This window comes from Typopeltis vanoorti, chromosome 13, assembly GCF_054136105.1.
Source record: "Typopeltis vanoorti isolate ZY-2024b chromosome 13, IOZ_Tvanoo_1.0, whole genome shotgun sequence".
Taxonomy (NCBI): Eukaryota; Metazoa; Arthropoda; class Arachnida; order Uropygi; family Thelyphonidae; genus Typopeltis; species Typopeltis vanoorti.
This window is the reverse complement of record NC_143561.1, coordinates 41605524-41622253: the sequence shown is the minus strand read 5'-3', so window position 1 is coordinate 41622253 and position 16730 is coordinate 41605524. Positions and strand designations below refer to the sequence as shown.

Below are 16730 nucleotides of genomic sequence, written 5' to 3'. Positions count from 1 at the left end.
TTATAAAACAATTTTCCTTCAAATTGATCTTTTATCTGTCAAGATTCCAATATTATCAGATCTTATGTTCTAAGGTGCTTTTTACTGTATCAGTCCAGCTACCATATTTACTTGTGTTATGGTGTTGGTTTTCCATAAATTTGTTGCTATTATCCTTCCTGTGAAAAACTAAGAATAAATCTCTAAACTATCTCTCTGGGACCAGTTTCCCTTTTCAAGCTCTTAGGATATTGTTTGTTTTAGCTGTGCCAGTCAGAGCTTTAGGACAGAAAATTCTTGTCCAAAGAAACCTTCCCGGAGGTCAAGTGTTACCTAACCTTATTAAAAGAATTAGTAGCTTAAAGTAATCTTAGCATACAGGCATGGCCTAAATGCTCTTAGCTTCCTTTATATTCCCCTTATGCGTGGTTTCATGAGTGGTAAAATCAGTCTCGTGCTCAGATAAAACTCAGGCTTACATATAAAAACATGTTTATTAAATGGTCAAAGAGATTACAATTAAGTTTAACCTGTCAAAGAAGAACCAAAAGAGGCTGAACCCCCCCCCCCTTAGTTCTCCTCGAATTCTGATGACTCAAATTTTGAAAACTCAAAACTGGGCGTCCCCCCCCCGAGTTCAGGACTGGTAGGCCGGTTCTACTTGAATTCTGATGACTCGAATTTTGAAGACTCGACATTCAGGAGAGCCCCTGAGTTTCAAAAAACGTTACATAAAAAGACTTATCATTTTATATATATAGGGTAGATATATTGTGTGTGTGTGTGTGTGTGTGTGTAACGCTTTTTATATTTATATATATATCTTATTTCTTTTTTATAATAATTTATCCTACTTGATGCAGGATCCGCTCCGATTATGTGACTAGTTGGAAAACCAACCAGCTTGTTGCAGAGTGGTGTTGGGGGAGGGGACAATTTTTATGACTGTAGATGCATGTTTTTACAGGGCCAGTTTTCCTGTTCTAGGGGGGGGGATGAAAAACTTGAGTTTCCAGGTGAAAAAAACCCCTTTCTCTGTACGAGACCGGCTATTGCACCTTTTAGTCGAAAGAGACCAGATAAAGGTTCCTCATGTCTTGAACGGGAATTGAACCCAGGTCTTTCCAGCCAAAGAGCTTTAACTGACTGAGCTACAGAGGCTCTTATACACAGGATGCCCTATAATTCTTAGTGCAGTCCTCATATTCTTTTCTTACATTTTAAGGACAGGAAACCTTCCAACAGCCTTCAAAACGTCCATTGCCAACCACGCGATATCGCGTGATGCGAGCTCGCATCTTTTTGGTCGATTGCGCGTTATCGCATGGACGTCGCTAACTAAGTAAAAAACTAAAAAAAAAATTTGGCCACCGCACGAAATTCCACTTTTCAGCTTGACGATGAACGATATCGCGCGATCACGCGACGTGAGCCCTCACCAAACGGCCGATCACGCGTTATCGCGTGGACGTCGTTAACTAAATAAAAAAATAAAAAAAATTTGGCCACCACACGAAATTCCAATTGTCAGCTTGGCAATGAAAGTGTTAAGAGAACCAAAATAATAGCCATATTAAAACCCAACAAGCCTCAAGATCAAGCAGAGGGCTATCGCCAATTATGCTGCTCAGTTGCAGTTATATATGAGTGACTCCTCCTTAACAGAATTGGACCAAAAATATCTGAAGTTATCCCTGTTGAGCAAGCAGGCTTTAGGATTCAATGTAGTTGTATGGACCAAGTACAAAGCCTTACTACCCATATCGAAGCAGGCTTCCAGAGATGTTTGAAAACCTTTGTTGTGTTTATTGACCTTACTGCTGCATACGACACGGTATGGAAAGAGGGGATGCTATATAAGCTGATACAAATCATATCATGCCAATCCATCATAAGACTTATTGGTAACATGCTTTCTGACAGGTTCTTCCATGTGGTGCTGGGAAACAAAATGAGCAAATTGAGAAAGCTGAACAACGGGCTCAGTATTAGCACCAATCTTGTTCAATTTATATACATCTGATCTACCGAAAACTAGGTCGAAAAAAATTTGCTTATGTTGATGACATAGCCCTTGCCATCCAACACAAGAGCATTGAAGTAGCTGAAGATATTCTCACAAATGACCTTAGAAAACCACTGGGGAATACTTTCATAAATGGAGACTAACACCAAACCTCAATAAGACCGAGGTTAGCTCTTTTCACATAACACCAAATTGGCAAATAGGAAACTTCGGGTCAGCTTTAACAACACAATGCTGCAGCACCAAGATTTCCCTAAATATCTGGATGTTACCCTGGATAGAACACTATCTTTCAAAAGACATCTGGAGAATCTCTCTTTCAAGATAAGAACCCATAATAACATCATACAAAAACTGTGTGGTTCTACATGGGGTTCTTCTGCTATTACACCGCGATACTCCCCGTTGGCCTTAGTCTACTCTGCGGCAGAATATTGTTCACCAGGTATGGCTAAACAGTCCTCATATCAAGAAAACTGACACGCAAATAAATGCATCGATGAGGACAATAACAGGTTGTGTCAAATCCACTCTTCTCTACTGGCTTCCAACTTTGAGCAATATTGCACCACCGAACCTGTGCAGACAAAATGCTCTGGTAAAAGAATACAAAAAAATAAACAGCAATCCCCTGTTGCCGATATATGAAGACCTCCCATATATAAATATGAATCGCCTTAAATCCCGACGGCCTCCACTAATACTGGCTGAAGAACTAGTAAATAGCAATTTCAATGTTAATTCGAAATGGCTAGAAACTTGGAAAGAAAAATCGCCACTAGACTTAAACAAGTATATCCTTCCCAACCAAAATCCGAAAGGGATTGAGCTTCCACGTCATCTATGGAAAAGCTTAAATAGGATATGCACAGGACATGGTATCTATGCAGACAGCTTACACAAGTGGGGAAGATCACCTCCACCCCAATACGACTGTGGGACCATAAACCAAACCCCGGCACATTGTGGAGGACTGCAGCATAAGAGCCTACCTTGGTGACCTGAGAGACTTTTTTGAGGCAGATCCTTCAGCTCTTGATTGGCTATCTGAACTTGACTTAAAATTTTACTTTTTTTTTTTTTACCTGATATTTGTATATGTGCATTACTTGTATCATTTTTATTGTCTGCACAAATATGTATTTATATATTCTGATGTCATGTGTCTTTATTATGCCATATGCTAAATAAATAAATAAAATCTTAGTGCAGTTTTAACTTTAATAGTTTAAAGAGTATGTAATTAAGTTTTATCTAAATGATTTGTTTCTTATATATTATTATCTCATATAACCACCATATTGTACAATACATGTAACTAGGTGATTTTCGAAGTTCTGGAAAATGTTTAGTAGTTGCTGAACAGTGACTACATTGATTGGATTTGTAATTTTAGTCTTAAGGTCATCGAGAGAAGCAGATTTTAAAGCATACGTGACTGTTTTGGTGTGACCCCATAAGAAAAAGTCTAACAGAATCAGGTTAGGTGATCGAGGTAGCCACACAAGAGCACCTCTTCTACTGATCCACCTGTCTGTGAAAGTGTCATCCAGAAACATTCGTACCTGTGTCGCATAGTGACAGGGTGCCCCATCCTGTTGGGAAATGGTTTTATTCATAAGATTTATCTCTTTAATTCAGGAATAAAACAATTCTGAAACATTGCTAAATGAGATTCACCCCTGACAGTGGGCTCATTGAAAAAGAATGGTCCAATAATTAGTCTTAATTTTGTAAGCATGTTTACGGAGTTGTCTGGTTAGAATTCTGTGCACTGTGGTTTTTGGTACATTTAACTCAGCCGCAGCATGTCACACTGATTTCTTGAGACTCTTATCAAATGCCCTTTCAATTTCAACCACATTCGCTTCCCTTGATGAATGCCTCCCTGATCTGGGTTTGTCATGAATTGATCCAGTTGCCTTTGAATTTTTCCATTCGGTTATTAATTAATTTTCAGTGGAGAGCCTTCTTGTTATAATGGTCAGAGAATTTTCTTACTGCTGTTATGGACTTGAGTTCAGCAAGCCACAGGACACAGTTGACTTTTTCTTCAACATTTGCCATCTTAATCCACCAGTCTAAAAAATAAGAAAAATGTAATGAAATAATAATATTCTTGGATCACAAATTCTAATAGTTATACTTTCAAGTGATATTTATTGCAACTTTGTAACTGTGATACCTTTGAAGCAGTTAAAGATCAAAACTGCACTGAGAATTATGGGGGCACCCTGTATGTATAAAATCCAAGTTTAGTGACGATGTGTGAGAGAGAGCTGCACAGAAAAATTTCCTTTAACTAAAGTATCGTGTAAAAACTGTTTTAGAAAGTTTAGAAATAATTTGTCCTATCCACAAACTGTGTTGCTTAAAAGACTGCATATACAAAAACTTTTGTCAGGCATGCAGAATTTCTTTTCTTATAACTATAGATAAAACTTTCTTTTTCTTAATTTTTAGTTAGCTTTTCCAATATGACATTTACAACAAATAAATGTTTGCTACTCTTGTGATATTACTGCATAGGTAATGGTTTTACAGTGTGCTATTAGAAACACATTTTGTTGCAATGTTGAATTCTTTTTAAATGTTAGAGTGTTTTTTAAATTTAAATTAATTATCTTTCTATTTTAGTGGAAAATCAAAGGTTTGGTTATTCTGTTTTGTATACTTCAGTTCCTTGCCATGACTTGGTATTCATTGTCATACATTCCATATGCAAGGTAAGTAATATATTTAAAAGTAAGTACCAAGACTATTTTTATTAATGATTTCATTCAGAAAATTTACAGGAGCTGATCCTATAAATTTTCTTCTTCCTATGAAAACGACATACTTTGTTAAGAGTATATGCACCTTTCTGTATCTGATTAAAATTCATTTTCATTCAGGGTGTCATTTTATAAGCTATACTTCAGATGGAAAGAGCAAGAAGTAATTTTTAAGAAAATTGCTATGATAGGCGAATACATGACTTCATTTAGGAAATTAGGATGAAATCACATATATTAGATCATCATAGCAACCTTTACCCACCTACTGAATATATGCTCGAGATAATTAGTGATGGTGTTAACACTAAGGTTTAGCTTCATTATTTATATAGTTTAAATGTTCTAGTGATATATAGTAATCAGGCATGACAGATTTTTATTATGCTTAGTTACATTAAGAATTATAATATTCTTCTGTTGCAATTTAAAATAAATTAAAGATGCCAAGGAATTATATTCTTGGTTTAATCCTTTATCCAAGTGTAAACAATGTTTATGCATGAAGTATCTTCACGACTGGGCTACTTATGTATAGAGGTTAATTACTTCACATCATTTGCCTTAGTATCCCCTAATGCAAAGCAAACACCCTTTTGGGTGTGTATAATGCTATGCATTATGGGAAGGGCAACTACCCAAACTAGTTTCAACCTTATTGAGGTATTATTAAACTCTGAATGATCTACAAGATCACTCTAAATCTCACTGAGTAATCCTAAAGGATCTCTACTAAACTCATGACTCCAGGATAGGAAACTGAGTAGCAGCTCCAGGCAGAGCCCCTCTACATCACAGGAAGCAAGTAGACCCAAAGATGAAAATTATCAAATGTCATCAGTGGGAGCCAGACCCAGAAGAGATTCTGTATTACTTTGACCAAGGTCAAAAAAGTGCCATCCCTTATTAAACTCTGGATTAGAGATAGATATGGAAAGTTTTTTTTTCACTAGGTTATATTACAAATTGAAGATGCCAAGAAATTATATTCTTAGTTTAATCCTTTATCCAAGTGTAAGCAAACAATTTTGTTTGCTTACACGTCCAATCCTCATCTTCATGTGGTGCATTCTGTTAGTAAGTATACATTGGTACTAAATGAACTGGGATGGGTTGGCAATTTGGGACTTAGCTGACAAAACTGTACTCATTGTTGGTGTAAACCAGAACATAATCTTTAAAGGTACCTGTGGCATGACTATAAACAATAAATTACACGTTAACCACAGTAATTAACTTGAATGAAATGAAGTATAGATATTTTGTACTGAAAATAACAGTACATCATCAGTGCATAGAAACAAGCAAATCAAAGAAATGGTTGGTAAACCACCAACTGTTACATTATAACAGTTGATGGTTTACCAGTTAAAAATACCTTGTACTCCTGTTTCTTTGATTTGCTTGTTTCTATGTCGCGTGGCGGGACTTTCTGCAGCAGTTTTAATGTATGCCAGACGATGTTCCGATGTGTGCTAAGCTACGCCCAGTAGTGTGCATTTGTTTACTCCTGGTGAATGGTTCATGTACGTATGCATTTTATAGACCTATTCAATATAAATGTAAAATTAGATATGTATGAATGGTAAAACACATCTTTGTAACCCTAACCTTAAAATATGGACAAACGGAAAAGAGTTAATTTAACGTTAAATCAAAAATTAGAAGTCATACAAAAGTTGGATTCGGCAGTGTCTGTGTCTCATATATGTGAGCAATATGGCATAAAAAAAGCAAACTGTATCGTACATTAAAAATAACAAAGACAAAATAAAATCTTTTCTGTGAAATTAAACTTTTCATAGATACATTTTATTATTTTTATTTACTTAATTTTAATTACATAAAAGTTTCTACTTAAGTAAAAATATGTTAATTAGCTAATTTGTCAATTTTTTAACATACACATTCGGAAAATCTACTTTATTATATAACGGACTTTTGGATTTGCCCAGAAGTCTAGTTTTTACTGTATTTGCCACAATTTCCTCTCTTCTGACTGTAATGTCATTTACTGAGAAATCTGTTTGTTGTAGTCAAGGTTTTCCGCTTTTACTGTTTGTAATAGTGAGCTTAAAATAGCATTGGTTCCATGGACTCAGGCCAGGACTCTTCTGTAATCCTGGTCCGGAGAATGTTCAATGTCATAGCCATTCTAACTAGGTGTTTTGTGAATGATTTTTATTTGGAGGATTGGGAAAGGATGAGAGAGCATCCTTGGAAGGTGAGAATGAATGTGGTCAAAAAAGGAGTGAGAGCTAGGTTTTTCTTTCATAGAGTGGTATGTGATTGGAATGAATTCAAGAATAGGTATGACAGTTGGTGATGAGTCCTTAACTCCCTGGAGGTGTCTCTTATTAATAATTTCATTACTAGTTAAAACTTCTTCAACATAGTTTTTTCTAGACTTAGTTGTTTTCTATACTGTATGAACAATAGGTATCTTTAAAAGTTAGTATCAGTCTATTTCTAAGAAAAAGAAAAAAAAAGAGTAAATAAATGTTATAACATACTATTCTTCTAATCCCTATGAGTTTACTTTGTGAGAGTTGACTGTAGCATAATCAGAAGTGGAATATGAACATTTTTTCTCCTCCCTAATGATGTAAATCTTATTGTGCTATGTGTGTTAAGGTATTACATGAAAGTAGTTAGCTATATCTGTCTGCTTTCCTGCACCAATAAAATGTCACCATCCTATATAATCTATTATTATGTTTTGGAGTGGAAAGGTGATAATGATCAATCCATAGATCACCTGATCTTTCAATTCTTGTTCAACATTGGCTGAACAAGCTGACTACATTTGGAAGAAAGATTTTCTGGAATCTGTGATTTTATATTTGTTTTAAACTTGGTGTCCAGAAACATCAATATCTTTGCCCTTGACTTTGAACTCTGAGTTTATTCACAAGATGACCGGATTTCTTTGTGGAAGATGTTGTTTTATTTAATGCATTTCAGCATTTTTGATGGATGTTTTGAAAGTTTGTCCAAAAAAAAAAAAAAAGTGATGCCTCTAGTTTGAATCTTGGGAAATACATTGGATAATTTCAGTTGGATTTGATACATATGATGAATGAGGAACATACAAAAACTTTCTGTTTATATTGTATTTGTCACTATTGTTGCAAGACCAATCTTTAAATTGCACTTATGCAATTTAAAGATTGGTCTTGTTTCTCTTAAGAGTAGGTAGAGCTTTTAATTTCAGGTGGTGTTGTGTATGGAAAGATCACTGCATCTTTTATTCTCACTCTCACCTTAGAGATTTCAGAATTAATGCTGGCGATACCATCCCCAGATTGGATATTGTGAAATTTTTTTACAAATATGCCAGTGAAAATGGAACTTCAGCCTTTGGTTGATTGATATACATAAATGAGAAACCAACACATCCCAAAATATACATTCCATCTTTTATCATGTTGTTTTCATTTCTGTGACAGTTGGGATGCTGGAATCAATATGTTTTGTGTGTGTGTGTGTGTGTGTGTTCCTCATATTTATCAACCAATTAATCAAGATTGACCTTCCATCTTCATTAGTATATTGATAAAAAAAAAAAATAATGGCATGTCAGATTATGAACAGCGGTGATGGACTGATTTTAGTTTTGGTTGGTTCTCTGTGGTAGACTAATCACAAACAGCTTAATTATCAGTATCATTTGAATGCACTAAAATTCACCATATCCAATTATTGAACAAATAGCCATAATTTAGAGTATTAGACAGTGATACAACGACTATATTTTTATACTTACGTGGTCAGTTGTAATTTTTGACCTATTTATTTTGCTAACTACAGGCCAAGGTTATTAGTGTCAATACACGTGCATTAGTCAACCAGATAGGCTGGTTTGTTCTGCTTGCAGGAGGAAAAATCATTTTAAGTCTATATAGGTTAGCCCTTCCAAATCACAAACAGGATTTGCAACCTTGCTATTATGACAATCATAGTAGATTGAGGTGCCAAGAGAGAAGCCTATTCATTATATCAAGCAATACTTAGTCTTTATTTGAGTTGTAAGTCAGCAGTTAGAATTGAAGGAAGTACAGGAAGATGGTTTAATGTTGAATCTGGTGTGAGACAAGGATGTACATTATCCCCTCTGTTATTCATTATCTATACAGATCACATTATGAAGGAAAGTGGTATTAAACATGATATCAAAATTGGAGATGTTAATGTCAGCTCTTTGCTTTATGCGGACGATGTTATACTTCTAAATAAATCCGCTACAAGTCTGCGAGATTCTCTGACTAAATTGAATAGCTGTTGTAATAGATATGGTATGAAGGTCAGCAATAAAAAGACAAAGACAATGAAAATAGGCAGAATCATTGAAAATGTCAACTGTGTTGTGAATGGAGAACCTGTGGAACAAGTGAAACATTTCGGCTACTTAGGCACGATTTTTACTGAAAATGGTAAATTAAATATAGAAATAGACAACAGAATCAGCAAAGCTGGTATCGTGGGAAGTCAACTGAATAAATTCATATGGAATAAGAGAGAAATTAGTCGGAATACTAAATTAGCTGTATACAGGACAGTGTTCAAACCAGTTTTAACTTATGGATCTGAGAGCTGGGTCAGAAGTAAAACACTTGACCAAAGACTAGAGACCGCAGATATGAGAGTTCTGAGAAAGATTATAGGTGTGAACAGATGGCATCAATGGCAATATCATATTAAAAACGAGGATATTAGGAAAGAACTTGACATTGTCAAAATCCAGGAATGCGTTAGCAGAGCTAATCTCAGGTGGTATGGTCACTTAAACAGAATGGGCAAAGAAAGATTAGCAAAACAAGTGTTCTCTGCCAGGTTGGCAGCAAAACGACCCAGAGGAAGACCAAGATATAGGTGGATTGATGCGGTACAAAGTGCCTTAGACGATAGAAATATAAGATCGGATAATGTTGGAGTCTTGACAAGTAACAGACTGATTTGGAGGAAAATTGTAGATAGGAAGTTAGTAATGATGTAATTTTTTTTCATGTAGTACTATCATATCCTGTACACCCCTTGAGGGTACATGGCAGGAATTTGATGATGATAGTAGCTTGAGTGGGATTGAAAAATCCAGAAACTCTGCTTTATAAAATAAACATAACTTTTTCATGCTGCTTTAGTCTTCCAATAAGTAGGGTGGTATCACATTACATCATAAGTCCTCTCCTGCCTAGAGCAGTGTTTCTCAAAGTGTGGTATGCGTACCCCCCCCCAGGGTACACGAAAGGTCTTCAGGGGGGGTACGTGGCAATTTTCAGCTATGCATCATTAACGCATGGAATCGTTATATTTCTCAACAAATAGTGCAATTAGAGACAACTGGGATAAAAACGGCACTAACTAATGAATCGCATCTCCCCTCCAACAGAAACTGCTGTATAGACTCAAGCAAAACCATATGTTGCTGGTGCAACATATGGTTTTGCTTGACACCACCCCTTCGTAAACATCTTAAAACTAAGAAATATATAGTGAATGTGTTTCAGATATGGAATTTGGTTGAAGAGAATTAGCATTTCAACTCAACTGTTGAAATGCTAATTTGTCTTTGGTTCGCACGATCTTTTGTTAATACCGCATGAATCATATGCACCTCTTCATAGCTTCTCTACGTATCTCAAGTCTTGTAAATTACTTGTAATTTTTGCTTCAAATAATGGGAAAAAAAATGAAGCTCTTTGCGTAGATGACTTTGACGATGCACACAAGGAAACTGTTCTCGATGCCTAAAGTAGTGATAGTGAGTAGGAGCTTCTTGGTAAGTCATACCATTTGCATTTTTTTTCCTGAAAACCTCCGCATATATTTCGCCCCACGATTTTTTAGTTTTAATTGGGGGGGGAGTGAGAGTAAATATGATAATTTTTTTAGCTTTCAAATTCTTAAGTTTGGATCATTGGTTAAAGATTGGATTTATAAAATGCACAAAAGAGAGCAATATAGCAAATACAAGTAGCTGTAAGCAACAAGAAAACATTGATATTGCATCTGGATCAAATGAAATTGATAAGGGTATGTCATCTGACATCTCTAGAGAACCATATAGGAAGAAGATGAAAAATCTTCCTAAGTATGATATGAATTACTTGAAATATGGATTTTCATGGACAGGAAATGAAGAGGAACCTATTCCAAATTTTGTTCTATTAAAAGTGAATCATATTTTTTGTTTACATGGACATATGAATTCAAATAAAATAGTCATTTACAATGAAATATACTTTTATTTATTTATTATTTGATAAGGGGTACTTGGTAATAATGAAAATTTAAGAAGGGGTATGCAGATATCTGAAGTTTGAGAAATACTGGCCTAGAGAATTCCATGCCACAGACAACCTGTAGGTTGGAGAACAAAGAAGCCGCCTACTTTGCAAACCAACTGAGCAATTATTGGGTTTTAAACTAAATGTCTTTTCATGGTGGTATGTTTTGCATTTCTTAGCTGTTTTTTTGAATATAACTTTCATATTAAAGGTTGGTTATGATTTCTAAAATTCTCTTGCTAATGGAGATAAATCTAACTCTTAGCTGGACTGGTTGGCTCAGTGGTTAGTATATCTGCTTTCCAGCTAAGAGGCTGTGGGTTTGAATCCCACCAAGGGCATGGATGTTTGTCATTGTCCTACTAACCATTTACCATATGTACTACTGTAACCTCTATATAACTGTCCTGGCTTATTATGACCTTTAATGTCTTTATGCCATAAAAAATTAAATCTAACTCTTAATTAAAATAAATTTAATATTCGATATTTAGCAATAGAAAACTTATTTCAGATATCTGTTTGTCTTTCTTATAGTCAGCTTTCATTAAGCAAAATTTTACCTTGTATTCAACAAAATATGATATTCACAAGAAAACAATATGCAAAAATTACAGTAATGTTCATATTTCATTCAAGTTTTAAAACATCAGCTATTTATTATTCTAGTTTTTATTAACATTGAATACGAGGTGTGACAATTAATTCCTGGAATGTCCATGTGTTGATTTGGTTGGAGTCACGTAAGTAATCGTGTTTATACATTTTAACTAATGCGTGCATAAACCTTCAGCCGATAAAGCCATTTGTTAGTTGGCTATTGCAAAAACAATAGAGATCTTGGTGTAAACTTTGGCATAAAGATGTGTGATTGAAATTTGGAGCAGTGTGCTAGCATCAAATTTTGTGTGAAAATCGGCATATGGTGTGGATGCTCTGAAAAAGTCAGTGTCTTTGGGTGGCATAAGATATTCAAAGGTGGGAGAGAAGATGTGAACGATGACCCCAGAAGCGGGCAGCCAAAAACAAAAATGACAGATGTAAATGTGAACAAAGTGTGAGATTTGGTATGGTCTGACAGACAATTAAGTGTGCGATTAATGGCTGCTGAATTGCAAATGAATCGAGAAACAGTGGTAATTTTAACAGAAGAATTGGGTATGCGAAAGATTTCTGCAGACGAACAGAAGTAGCAGCATATTCAAGTTGCAACTGATCTTTCTGCAAATAAGCACGTGTTTCCAAGAGTAATTATGGGTGACGAAACCTGGTACTTCCAGTATGATCCCAAAACAAAACACGAGAGCATGCAGTGGAACCCCCCCCTCCCCCTGAGTTCGCCATGTCCGAAAAAACTGCGCATGTCATGTTCACGGTTCAAGACCATGCTGGTGTGTTTCTTTGATCAGAAGAAGATAGTCCACTATGAATTCATTGAACAGGGACAAATGGTCGACCAACAATGCTATTTAGAGGTGCTGTAAAGATTATGAGATTCTGTTTGAAGAAAAAGAACTGAATTGTGGCCTGACAAGTGGATCATCCATCACGACACTGCACCAAGCCATGGTGCGCTCATTGTGAGAACGTTTCTGGCCGAAAAATCTATTAACAAATTACGTCATTCTGCTTATTCACCTGACTCAGCTCCCTGTGATTTCTGGCTGTTTCCAATTTTCTGACATCGTTGATATTCAGCATAACGTGATAAAGAAACTCGAGAGTATTCCAGAAAAAGAGTTCCAGGTCTGTTTCCAAAAATGGGAACACCATTTAAACCAGTGTATAAATGCACAAGGGGATTACTTTGAAGGCAACAGTAGCCACTAATGTATAGTTCCAAATGTAGGTTTTTTACATGTGCATTCTGAGAATTACATTGTCACACCTTTAGAAATTAAATTTTTTTTAAACAAAAGTGTAAAATATGACTGGATTGTTTGATTTTTGTTTATTTCATTATTTACAGGGATGCAGTTTTGAAGTTCTTTCAAGGTTGTTTAGGATGAACTATTGCTTGAAAACAATGTTAGTGTTCTTTGAATTCAGTGAAGTGCTTAGTGAATCATTTTTGTGGACTACTGCCCTGTGAAAATATTTTTAAAGGATTTGATATTGAGAAACACTATTTTATATATTATGAATTCGGGTTTTCAATGCATGCAGGTGAAATTGTGCCTATAAAAAGTTTGCCATTGAATTCAGATGTAATTTATATAGGTGTTTACAAATGCCACTGTTAACTTGTTTTTGCAAAGTAATATGTGCCTTAAAATAATGTTTTTGATATTATGTGCATGAGCACAAAATATCACATGATGCCAATAAATCATAAGTTATTATTTTTATGTTTTAATGGTTAATCTAAGAACTAAACTGAACAGAAGCTACTGCTAATTTAATTCTTATATTCTGAATATTACAACTGTTGAATATTTCAAAATTTATCAGCTGGTATGACAGTCACTGGGATATGTTTTCTGCACCTATGCTATTTAGAAAAAAAAAAGTTTAATTTTTTCAAGTTCCTTTAAACATTCCTATTAAATTTTCCTTGCAATGCACAGTGGTTTGCATAGTTTAGTAATTTGGTTTTGAGATCATTATAAATTACATATTGCTGGCTGGTGAGAAATTCTTTTCATTTTTATATATTTATACCACTCAATGATATATACAGCAGGGGATCCTTTGTTTTGTGTATACATGTGCATCATACATTTAAAATTTGTTTATTCAGTATATAGAGGACTATTATGGATTATATACATTCCTATATTTTGCATCTAGTCCTATTTACATCAGAAACACAGCCATGTTTACTAGAGAAAACAATAAACTCGCTGCCAAAACGTAGCAGCATCACCACCATATAGTATCAATGCAATTGTAAAAACTAAATTCACTATATGAAAGTTTTAATTCTAACAAATTATTTCTTTGGTCACTATGGGTTTGCTATAGTGAATTAACTATAGCAAACATAATCATACAATTCTGTTTAACTATGAAACTAAAAATATAATGGGGGGTAGCTTTAAGAATAGCTGGAAAACATTCCTTTTCATAATGAGCAAAACATTTCTGAAACTTTCAAATTTATAAGTTTGAAACTTATAAATTTCAAACCTGAAATTTATAAGCTTCTAAAAAAATTTTAATATATACTGATACTGAAAAAAAAAAAATTCTCTGAGTCTACATGAACTCAGCAAAGCAAAACTTGTCACTTCTCATAAGCAGTGTTTTTATATGGCAAACTTTTCTCTATTAGAAATGATAAATGTTATTTTTATAGCCTGTATTGCTAAAACTGCATGGGACTTAGATTAAATAGATATTTCAGATATTTTTAAGATCACATGAGAATTTGTGTAATTGTCTAATATTGTAAGTTTTGGGGAGTGAATATTTCACAGTGTGCACGTGCAATAAATAATTCATGAACTCTTATGTTTGCAGAGCCCGGTACAATTTTCAAAAATGCACTGTATGTACAATGAGTAAATCTCCCACCTTTATATATAAAATTTATTAACTTCAATGTGGTACTAGCCTTTCCCCTCCTCTCTTCAGTGTTTGTTTATAATGTTCTGCTTTGCTTTTTTTGTTTTGTGATGATAACATTTGCCAGTTAACAAGATTGGTATAGGTTTAATTTTAAGATAATGTCTATTTGCTTATTTAGTTTCATTTAATGAATCATGGAGGGATCTTTTTCTGAAGTGTATCTCAGTTCTTATGTTGTGTTTGTTTTGAAAATTATATGTAAATATATCTAAAAGTCTTTGTAGACAAGTATAAATATATTTTTTTATGTAAAACCTGATAACATTGTACTTAATGTATATATATATATATACACCATTACCATCATGATGGTAATGTAATGAGATACATACCATTATTTTAAAATTATCTTGCCTCACTGGCTTTGTAAAGTTTTTTTTTACAACTTGTAATGACCAATTGTGATTAATTTGTTAGCCTAATATATGTATATGCCATCCATGTTAATATAAAACTTTTCAACTACATAGTTGGCTTTATTTTTAGGGAGCTTTTGCTATTTTTCACATATTTAATAGTTCCAAAAAAAAAAAAAAATCTTCTGTCTTCAGTAACAAAAACAATAAGATGCAATATAAAATATAAATGCTTTAATGGTAAAGTTCTAGTGTTGAGGGGGATCAAATCATGAAGAAAGTTCACTTGCATTACTTTCAAGACCTGGAATGTTCAGATCTTGAGACTATTTTGGACCTCACTGTTAAAAGGGTTGGAAAATTTGAATGGCTTTACTAAACTTGAATGAGGGGAGGAATTTAACCTGGCTATTGCTTCTTGGCAATAGATTAACGACGGTGATCTCATCATCAAATTTCTAATATGTACTCAAAGAATGTAAAGGATACTATGATAGTTACTACAATTTTCCTCCAAATTACTGTCACTTGTCAGCACTCCAATATTGTCTGATATTTGTCTTCTAGAGCATTCTTGACTGCATCAACACTACATCAACTAGATCTTGGTATCAAACACATGTTTTGTCAACCTTTCCTCTTCCAATTTTTTTAATCCTTTGATCAATACAAATGCACTGAGCTCATTTGTTGGTATTGTTTTTTTTTAGCATTACTAACACCCTGAGCATATTTCCATAATTCATTGGTAGTGTTACTAATGCCCTGAGCATGTTGCCATACGTTTTTTTGTTTTATGATCGTTATGACCATGCTAGATACATTTATGATTTAGTTTTCTTGCTTACACATAGATGCCAATAGTTCTGTGTGAGAAAAGAAATTTATTTACTTTGCTAGAGACTAATGTATGTTGAAGGATGCATGCAGTGTAAAAAATGGCTTCGACATAGGGTTTGTAGAAGCACAAGACATCTGCTGTGTTATTTGCAAGAGATTCTGATAGTGAATCAGGTGGATATGTTGAAGAATTCTTTTTAGATATAAGTGATGACAGCAATGTTGATGTCTCATTGTTGGAGAGTTCTGATAGTGATGAAGACAGTTGTGGTTTGTCCCAAGCTAGGAGATGGTGCTGTATACCAGTTAGATCAGTATGTTTACGTCGTCTTCACTTTTTTTTATGGGAACATGGTATTTCTCAAGATATTTCTGTAAGTAATTGCTTATTGGAACTGTTTGAATTATATTTTGATGAAGATATAATGAACATGTTGGTTGAGGAAATGAACAACAAAGCTATACAGTTTGTTGATGCTACAACCTTCAAAAGTTTTTCTTGTTGTTTTTGTTGGAAAGACACACAGCAGTGAACTGAATGTGTGTTTAGTGTTATTACTGCTTCAATGCATAGTTCAGAAATCAGAAGTAAAATGGTATTGGTCTAAAAAAAAAGGACGATTGAGACGCCATTTTTTTCAGAAGTGATGTCTGAATGAAATTTTTACACTTTGCCAACAAGGATTCTGATTATCGCAATCCAAAAAAAAAAAAAAAAAAAAAAAAAAAAAAAAAAAAAAAAAAAAAAAAAAAAAACTTTTTTCGACTCTCTCAAAAAGAAGTTCCTTATTTTATACAAGGGCTGACTTGGTTGGAAACAGTTGTGCCACCACGAAGTGCTCTTGTTTTGGTTTGAGATGATTTGAACTTTGTGAATCATCTAGTGGTTACGTATATG

At 34.4% G+C, this 16730-nt stretch overlaps 1 protein-coding gene across 1 annotated transcript in view; it reads left to right on the top strand.

The window, feature by feature from the left end:
• LOC150100084 (vesicle transport protein SFT2A) overlaps positions 1 to 15101 on the top strand; it is a 67043-nt gene extending 51942 nt beyond the window's left edge. The window contains exons 6-7 of the mRNA XM_090402577.1: positions 4643 to 4731; positions 13036 to 15101. Of these exons, the coding sequence (XP_090258703.1) occupies positions 4643 to 4731; positions 13036 to 13075 (129 nt within the window). The 3' untranslated portion in view covers positions 13076 to 15101. The remainder of the gene's footprint in view (positions 1 to 4642; positions 4732 to 13035) is intronic.
• Positions 15102 to 16730: the final 1629 nt, after the last annotated feature.